Source organism: Amblyraja radiata, chromosome 24 (assembly GCF_010909765.2).
Source record: "Amblyraja radiata isolate CabotCenter1 chromosome 24, sAmbRad1.1.pri, whole genome shotgun sequence".
Lineage (NCBI taxonomy): Eukaryota > Metazoa > Chordata > Chondrichthyes > Rajiformes > Rajidae > Amblyraja > Amblyraja radiata.
Genome location: NC_045979.1, coordinates 4,156,025 through 4,165,908, shown reverse-complemented (window position 1 = coordinate 4,165,908; position 9,884 = coordinate 4,156,025). Strand labels below are relative to the sequence as shown.

General features: G+C 48.9%; 1 protein-coding gene across 1 annotated transcript; it reads left to right on the top strand.

Annotated features, from left to right (window-relative positions):
• The first annotated feature begins 4,802 nt into the window (after positions 1-4,802).
• LOC116986557 (chymotrypsinogen A-like) lies at positions 4,803-5,864 on the top strand. The gene has a single exon (XM_033042155.1). It carries the CDS (start codon positions 4,803-4,805, stop codon positions 5,862-5,864), a length of 1,062 nt encoding a protein of 353 aa, XP_032898046.1.
• Positions 5,865-9,884: the final 4,020 nt, after the last annotated feature.

Sequence of the window (9,884 nt, the reverse complement as noted above, 5' to 3'; positions counted from 1 at the left end):
TGTAGGTTAAATCTTATTCATGTTGTGGTCACTACTTCCTTGTGGTTCCTTTACTTCATGTTCTCTTATTAAATCTCGTTCACTGCAAAACACTAAATCTAGAATTGCCTTATCTGTGATAGGCTCCACTGCTAGCTGCTCCAAGAAACTATCTCGGCAGCACTCTACAAATTCTGTCTTGGGATCCAGTGCCATCCTGATTCTCCCAGTCTACCTGGATATTGAAATCTCCCATGACCACCGTGGCATTGCCTTTCCTACACACCAATTTTATTTCATAATCATACTTTATTAGCCAAGTATGATTATGAATGATTAGCCTGATTGGCCAAGATCACATTCAATGGCGGTGCTGGCTCGAAGGGCCGAATGGCCTACTCCTGCACCTATTGTCTATTGTCTATTATTTGCAACATACGAGGAATTTGATTTGCCATAGATTCATACCAATAAAAAGCAACAAAACACACAAAATACGTTTTAACAAACATCCACCACAATGACTCCTCTGCATTTCTCACTGCAATGGAAGGCAAAGAAAAGTTCAATCTCTTCACTTCTTTGTTCTCCTGCAGTCAGGGGCCTCGAGCCTTCAGTTGTTGGGGCGATCTTGACTGCCGTAGCCGGCGGTCATTCCTGATGCAAATTGTACCATATATCCTGACTACTGTTTGGGGGCATGTAAATAACTCCCAGTAGAGTCTTTTTACCCTTGCAGTTTTTCAGCTCTACCCACAGGGTCTCTACATCTTCCGATCCTATGTCACCCTTTGCTAAGGACTGAATTCCATTCCTCCTCCTTAAAGGAACATGCTGATCCTGTATCATAACATCCCAATATTGATATCCCCAGTGGTATGAATATTGATTTCTCTAACTTTAAGTTGCATCCCCTCTATCTCCCACAACCTAGTCGTAGTACTGGAGTGTTCAAAAGGGAACTGCAGGTGCTGGAATATCGAAGGTACACAAAATTGCTGGGGAAACTCAGCGGGTGCAGCAGCATCTATGGAGCGAAGGAAATAGGCTTCGCTCCATAGATGCTGCTGCACCCGCTGAGTTTCCCCAGCAATTTTGTGTACCTAGTCGTAGTACTATTGAGTTCCCCAGTTTACTCGTTGTCACCTATCCCAGGGCCAAAAATGGCCTATTGTGTGTCTCTCATTTCCTTGATTAGCATTGCTTTTATCTTACCAACCACCTTATCAACCATCATATCTTCTTTTCATTTCTCCTAAGTACCATCCATACCTCTCGTTCCCCTTTCCCCTGAACTCTCAGCCTGAAGAAGGGTTTCGACCTGAACCGTCACCTTTTCCTTTTCTCCAGAGATGCTGCCTGACCTGCTGAGTTACTCCAGCATTTTGTGTCTGCCTTCAGTTTAAACCAGCATCTGCAGTTCCTCCCCACACATCCAACTTCTTCATTCAGTACCTTGACATTGACTGTTGAAGGCCAATGTGTCAAAAGCCTTCAAGTCTAATCTATCGACCTGCAAAACCACTTTTGAGGACGTATGTACCTGCACTTCTCTATCCCTCTGCTCTACAACACATCTCGGAGTCCTGCCATTCACTGTGAAAGTCCTGCCCTGGTTTGACTTTCCAAAATGCAACACCTCGCATTAATTTGCTTTACACTCCATTAACAATTCCTCAGCCCACATGCCCAACTGCTCAAGAACCTGCTATTTTAAAGCATCTTCGCTATCTACAATACAACAACCACTTTAGCGTCATCTGCAAACTTACTAATCATGCCTTGTACATTCGCATCCAAATCGTTGATATAAACCCCAAACAGCAATGGGCCCAACACCAATCACTGAGGCACACCACTAGTCAGAGACCTCCAGTATGAAAACTAACCTTCCGCCATCACCCTCTGCTTATCTGGAGGCAGGTTCTCTGGATACTTTCAAGAGAGAGCTAGTAGGGCTCTTAAAAATAGCAGCGTCAGGGAATATGGGGAGAAGGGATAAACGGGGTACTGATTGGGGATGATCAGCCATGATCATATTGAATGGCGGTGCTGGCTCGAGGGGCCGAATGGGAGTGGAACAGGCCCATTACGCCTATCTGCCTTAAATGTCACTTCCACAGGAACATGTATACCCTGAACTCTTGTCATCACAGTTTTAAAAACATCATTCCTTCTGGACATTCCTTTGACTGCAAACAACCTACTCCGATCAACTTGAACAAGTTCCAGTCTAGTGCCATCAAAGTTGGCTTTACACCAATTTATATTTTTAACTTACCCTGTCTTTATCCATAAATTGAATGGGATTCAGGGAGAACTAGCAAACTGGATATAGGATTGACTTCATCAAATGAACCAATGGGTGGTGTTGGGACTGGACGCCTGTGACAAGTGGTTAGCCTCAGGGATTGGTGCTGGGCCCAATACTGTTTGTGATTTACATCAATGATTTTGATGAGAATGTATAAGGCATGATTTATTAAGTTTGCTGATGACACTGGAGTGGGTGGTATCATCGGCAGCGAAGTAGGTTGTCAAAAATTGGAGAATAAGTATCTGTTGGGCAAGTGGGATGCGGAATGGCTAATGGAATTTAATGCAGATACGTATGCGGCGTTGCATTTTGGGAAGTCAAACCAGGGTATGGTAAGGCCTTGGGGGAGTGTAGTAGAGCAGGATAATCTAGACATAAAGGTACACAATTCCCTGAAAATGGTTTAACAGGTAGATAATATGGTCAATATATCTTTCGGGTACATTGGGCTTCATCAGTCGGGGTACTGAGTATGGAAAATGACACAATGTGCTGGTGTAACTCAGCAGATGAAGCAGCAACTCTGGAAGACACTCCTACATTCTTATTGCAGTCCAATATCAACCATCTTGACTTTTCCATTCCCCTTACCAACTCCAATCTCATCCCCGCTGAACACACAATCCGAACATTGTTATTAAGGTATGAGTATAGAAGCTACTGAGTGTAGAAGTTGGGAAGTTGTTTCAGTTGCACAATATGTTGGTGAGGTCACAATTGGAATGCAGTGCAGACATAAGGAACTGCAGATGCTGGTTTACAAAAAAAGGCAAAAAGTGCTGGAGTAACTCAGAAGGTCAGACAGCATCTCTGGAGAACATGGTTTTGGGTCGGGACCCTTTTTCAGACTGATTGTAGTGGGAGGGGGGAAGAAAGCTGGTAGAGCGGTGGGGACGGGACAAGGTTTGGCAAGTGATAGGTGAATACAGGTGAAGGGCGTTTTTGATTGTCAGATGATTGGACACAGGCCAGAGATGAAAGGAAGAAAAATGTGAGTCAAGGATAGAAGTTGCACAAAACGTGAAGCCAGGGGAAAGAATACTGATGGGGGGGGGGGGGGGGGGGGGTGAAGAGGAGGTGGGGGTGAAGTGGTGGGTGGGGGTGAAGGTGAGCTGGGGGTGAAGGGGAGGTGAGCAAAGGTTTCCTTGCCGTGCAAGTCGCTGGGGGTGACGGCACAGTGGCCAGCGACGCCCGGGGAGATACGTGACACGAGGGTGGGAGGGAATGGGAAAGGGTGAAATGGGTGCACATATAGGCGGGGCACGAGGGAGAGATTGGGGAAAAAGTAGGGAGGAGGGGGAAAGAGTGGAAAAGATTGAAGGGGAGGTGGGGAGTGACGGGGGGGGGGCAGTGGGGATTGAAGGGGAGGTGGGGAGTGAGGGGGAGATGGTGATTGAAGGGGACATGGGGGTGAAAGGGAGGTGTGATTGAAGGGGAGGTGGGGGTGTAGGGGAGGGGGGGGGTGAAGGTGAGATGGGGGTGAAGAGATGGGGTGAAGGGGAGGTGGGGGTGATGGTGAGATGGGGGGGGGTGAAGGGGAGGTGGGGGTGATGGTGAGATGGGGGGGGGTGAAGGGGAGGTGGGGGTGATGGTGAGATGGGGGGGGGTGAAGGGAGGTGGGGGTGATGGTGAGATGGGGGGGGTGATGGTGAGATGGGGGGTGAAGGGGAGGTGGGGGTGAAGAGGTGGGAGGGGGTAAGGTGAGATGGGAGTGAAGGGGAGGTGGGGGTGATGGTGAGATGGGGGGGGGGTGAAGGGGAGGTGGGGGTGATGGTGAGATGGGGGGGGGGTTGAAGGGGAGGTGGGGGTGATGGTGAGATGGGGGGGGGTGATGGTGAGATGGGGGGGTGAAGGGGAGGTGGGGTGAAGAGGTGGGAGGGGGTAAGGTGAGATGGGAGTGAAGGGGAGGTGGGGGTGATGGTGAGATGGGGGGGGGGGTGAAGGGGTGATGGTGAGATGGGGGGTGAAGGGGAGGTGGGGGTGATGTTGAGATGGGGGGGGGGTGAAGGGGAGGTGGGGGTGATGGTGAGATGGGGGGGGTGAAGGGGAGGTGGGGGTGATGGTGAGATGGGGGGGGTGAAGGGGAGGTGGGGGTGATGGTGAGATGGGGGGGGTGAAGGGGAGGTGGGGGTGATGGTGAGATGGGGGGGGGGGTGAAGGGGAGGTGGGGGTGAAGAGGTGGGAGGGGGTAAGGTGAGATGGGGGTGAAGGGGTGGTGAGCAAATGTTTCCTTGCCGTGCAAGCCGCTGGAGGGGGGGTGACGGCACAGTGGCCAGTGACGCCCGGTGAAATACGTGGCCCTCGCAGTGCATTGGAGAGCTGTGACTTCACAAACACCACCATGGGAGGCCCGTCCACGCTTGTCCCTCTCCCTCCCTCCCCCACCACCCCTACTACAGCTATCCCGCCCACCCTAGCCCCGGCCCCGGCGCCTGACCGAAGAAGAATGTGCTGAAGGCCAAGGGCGGCGATGCCATCGGTCCCATTCAGTTGGCTGTCGCTGGCGATGGCGGTGTTGGTGCTGGCGGCGCGGCTGCTGGCCGACAACCCCATATGCGGGGTGAGGCAGGCGGCGGCGGCGGCGGGGGGCAGCGACGTGCCGGAGCTCACGGCCCGTCAGCCGGCCGGGTGGCCTTGGCAGGTGAGCCTGGAGCTGGCCACCGAGAACAAGCACTTCTGCGGCGGGGCGATCATCAGCGAGTACTGGGTGATCACGGCGGCTCACTGCTTCATCCCGCCGGTCCCCCAGAACCTGCAGGAGATCGTGGTGGTGAGCGGCCTGAGCAGGCAGATGAGGCCCGAGCAGTGGGTGCGCTACTCCAACCCGCACGACATCATCATGCACGAACAGTTCAACGAGCAGACGGGCGAGAACGACATCGCCCTGGTCAGGATGGTGGAGCGCATTAGCTTCGGCCAGCACGTCGTGCCCGTGTGCTTCCCCAACAGCAACATCTTCTTCGGCAACACCTGGTCCCCATGCTACATCACCGGGTGGATGAAGTCCGGCGAGGAGACCACCGACCTCCTCCAGGAAGCGCCCGTCTCCTTCATCTCATTCAAAGACTGCAACGAGACCATCTTCAGCGGCAAGCTGCAGCCCACCATGATGTGCATGGACTCCGAGAAGAGCCAAGACCTCGCCTGCCACATGGACTCCGGCGGCCCGGTGGTTTGCAAGGTGAAGGGAAGGCGCCAGTTTTACCTGATCGGGGTGGTGAGCTGGGTGAGCGACTGCGCCCAGCGCTGGCCCGGCGTCTTCACCATGACCAAGTCTTACCTCACCTGGATCCAGAATGTCACCTCCCGCTATGGGAAGATGTTTGACTTAAAGGAGTACGGCGCCGAGAGCTCACCGCGGCAGCAGAGATCATCGGTGGCCACCAACACCAAACAAGCCAAAGCCAACACCAACCAAACCTGCGGCCAGGCGACCATGGCGGCAAAAGCCGCGAAACCCACGGACAGCTTCACACTGACAGATTCTGGGAACGTCTGCTGTTCCCCACTCAGTTGGTTAGCAATGGCCCATCTCCGCTCACTCGTGGTCCTTGTGCTCGCAACATGAGGCAGAAACTGGCAGCGGAGGAAGGAATAGAGGCTGAGAGGCTCCAGGCGGCATCACACCCTTCACAGGCTTATGCGATCATGCCCAAACCTGACTCGGATGTATCTCTACGAAGAAGAGTAGTTTTTATTTCCTGATTAGATTTGAATATTAAATATTTATTGGAATGGAAAAGCATATTTGCAAATGGCCTTGGACGTTTTTGGTCTTTGGATGTGAACCAATAGATGGAAGCTAAGCATCCATTTAGAGATGTCTATGTGAATGGCCGTCAATTATATTTCACTGAATCACAAGGTGTCGTTTGGATTACACAACCACACAATAAAAGCACGGATATGGAGAGGCGAGAGGCCGCAGCTACTGGGATCTTGAGCAAAAAGCAAACTTCTGGTTGAACTCTGTGGGTCAAGCAGCATCCCTAGTGGGAAATGGACAGTAGGATGAGTGCCAACTCGAAACATTTGTCCATTTCCCTTCACATGTGCTGCCTCACCCGCTGAGTTCCTCCAGCACTTTGTCCCTCTGCTCAATAATGGCAACATGGGGCATACCAATGGGAGGCACAGTGGTTTATGATGAAGATTCTAGAGATTCATCCAATCTTGTACTGCAGTAAGACTTAAAGTTATAATTTACTATGAGAGTTGATGAGCCTGTTAGTAAAATTTAAATCCATGGATTAAAAATGACTGTGTCGACTGTCGATGCAGAATCGACCTAGCACATGAAACAGCCAGTGTTTCTTTTGAACCGGTGAAAGAAATGTAGAATTCTCATAGTTAGGACCATCACCACTCCTTGATGAATATTAATGACCTGTATTTGATGTATGGGGAACGGTTTCAAAATGTGCACATGATATCAAATTGGAAGTGGAATTAACAGTGATAAGAGTGATAGATATACATTTATAAACATAGAAAATAGGTGCAGTAGGCCATTCAGCCCTTCGAGCCAGCACCACAATTCAATGTGATCATGGCTGATCATCCAAAATCGGTACCTCGCTCCTGTCTTCTCCCCATATCCCTTAGCCCAGAGCTATATCAATCTCTCTCTTGAATACATCCAATGAATTGGCCTCCACTGCCTCTGTGGCAGAGAATTCCACAGATTCACAACTCTCTGAGTGAAAAGGTTTTTCCTCATCTCGGTCCTAAATGGCCTATCCCTTATCCTTTATGCCCCTGTCTCACTTAGGAAACCTGAACGGAAACCTCTGGAGACTTTGCGCCCCACCCAAGTTTTCCGTGCAGTTCCCGGAGGTTGCAGGTGGTTGCCGGAGGTTGCAGGTAGTGGAAGCAGGTAGGGAGACTGACAAAAACCTCCGGGAACCGCACGGAAACCTTGGGTGGGGCGCAAAGTCTTCAGAGGTTTCCGTTCAGGTTTCTTAAGTGGACAGGGGCATAAGTGGGACAGGGGCATTTACACTGTGACCCCTGGTTCTGGACTCCCCAACATCGGGAATATTTTTCCTGCATCTAGCCTGTCCAATCCCTTAAGAATTTTATATGTTTCTATAAGATCCCTCTCATCCTTCTAAATTCCAGTGAATATGTCGATCCATTCTTTCATTATATGTCAGTCCCACCATCCCGGGAATTAACCTGGTGAACCTACAATGCACTCCCTCAATAGCTAGAAAGTCTTTCCTCAAATTAGGAGACCAAAATTGCACACAATACTCCAGGTGTGGTCTCACCAGGGTCCTGTACAAATGTAGTAGGACCTCCTTGCTCCTATACTCAAACCCTGCTTTCTTCACTGCCTGCTGTACCTGCATGCTTACTTTCAGTGACTGATGTACAAGGACAACCAGATCTCGTTGCCCCTCCCCTTTTCCTAATCTGACAGCATTCAGATAATAATCTGCCTTCTTGTTTTTGGCACCAAAGTGGATAACCTCACATTTATCCATTTATACTGCATCTGCCCATTCACCCAACCTGTCCAAGTCACCCTGCACCTAATTCATTGAGTCCATTGAAAGTAGGTCACTTTACCTTTCAAGCTTGCTCTACCATTTCAGCCCAGTGGTATGAATATTGATTTATTTCACTTCCCTCTCTCTCTCTATCCCTCCCCCACCCAAGCCGCACTAGCTTCCCATTTTCACCCTACAAACAGCTAACAATGGCCTGTTTATCGGCCTTTTTTGCATATTTTCATTCATTGTTTTTTATCTCTCCACAATACCATCTATATCTCTCGTTTTCCTTACACCTAACCAGTCTGAAGAAGGGTCTCGACCCGAAATGTCACCCATTCCTTCTCTCCAGAGATGCTGCCTGTCCTGCTGAGTTACTCCAGCATTTTGTGTCAATCTACCATTTAATAAGATGATTGTATCCACAAAGTCATGGGGTGGTTAAATTGTCAGATACTGTATGTTGCAGAGGGAACTTAACACACAAATTATGTGAAATTATGCATTTGGGGGAAGACAATAGACAATAGATGCAGGAGTAGGCCATTCGGCCCTTCGAGCCAGCACCGCCATTCAACATGATCATGGCTGTCATCCCCAATCAGTACCCCGTTCCTGCCCCATATCCCCTGACTCCGCTATCTTTAAGAGCCCTATCTAGCTCTCTCTTGAAAGCATCCAGAGAAGCGGCCTCCACCGCCCTCTGAGGCAGAGAATTCCACAGACTCACAACTCTCTGTGAGAAAAAGTGTTTCCTCGTCAGAATGAGGAGATATAATACAATGGAAAGGGCACAATACCGATGTGATACAGGGACAGAGATCCTGAATGCTATGTGAACACAAATCTTTGAAGGTGACAGTGGATAAAAAAATTAATTAAAAAAATCCTAGGCCCACTAGTTTGGTCATAAATACGGTTCTGGGCACCACACTTTGTGTCTTTGAGATAGTGCAATAAAGATTCACAACAATGGTTCCAGGGTAAAGGATTCAGTTAAGTGGAGACTAGAATTTCTCACTTTAGGCCAGAGATGATTTAACAGGTTTGAAATCGCAAAGGACGAGTCAAGGTAAATAAAGAGAAACAGTATTGGTGGATGAGGTTGCACCCGGAGGACACAGTTTTGAAGTTTTTATCAGTAGAATCAAAAATTATATGTAGGGAAAAAAATCATATGGGTAGAGTCTGCAGAGCACTGCCTGGAAGAGTGGAGTTGTGGTTTTCAAAGTCCATTGAACGCTCGAACATGTTGTAACTTCAGGGCTACTTGGCAAAAGGCAGGCAAAGAGGGGCAATTGGATAATGCTTATACAAAGCTGACCAGTGAAATCATCCTATTGCAGAATGACCAAAACTGAACACAATACACCAATGTCTTGACAACTGTAACACAACATTCGAAATGTCATATTTATATTTAAATAAATACTTTTTCATTCTAACCATACCAAAATAATAGACCTGAGCCTGAAATGCCCTTCATTTTCTGCACCTCCAGAAAGTAGTTTTGTTTAGTTTATTATTGTCACGAGTACTGAGGTACAGTGTAAAGCTTTTTTTGTTGCCTACTATCCAATCAGCGGAAAGACTATACATAATTACAATCAAGCCATCCACAGATACAGGATAAAGGGTATATTATTTAGTATAAGATAAAGTCAGATAAAATCCAATTAAATATAGTTCAAAGATTTCCAACGAGGTGGATGGTAGGTCGGAACTGCACTCTAGCTGGTGAGAGGATGTTTCAATTGCCTGATAATAGCTGGGTAGTAATTGTCCCTGATTCTGGAGGTATACATCTTCAAAATTCTGTACCTCTTGCCTGATGGGAGAGGGGAGAAGAAGGACTGATCGGGGTGAGACTAGTCCTTGATTATGTAGGTGGCCCTACCAAGGCAGCGTGACGTGTACTGCTGTGATGCACCATGTTAAAATGCTTTCTACGGCGCATCTGTATAGGTCGGTGCGCATTAGAGTCATAGAGTCATACAGTGTAGACACAGGCCCTTTGGCCCAACCTGCCCACACCCGCCAACATGTCCCAGCTACACTCGTCTGTGCCGGATCCATATCCCTCCAAACTT

Coding starts and splice junctions, on each gene's coding strand:
- LOC116986557 (XM_033042155.1), top strand. CDS start 4,803: ATGGCGGTGTTGGTGCTGGCGGCGCGGCTGCTGGCCGACAACCCCATA.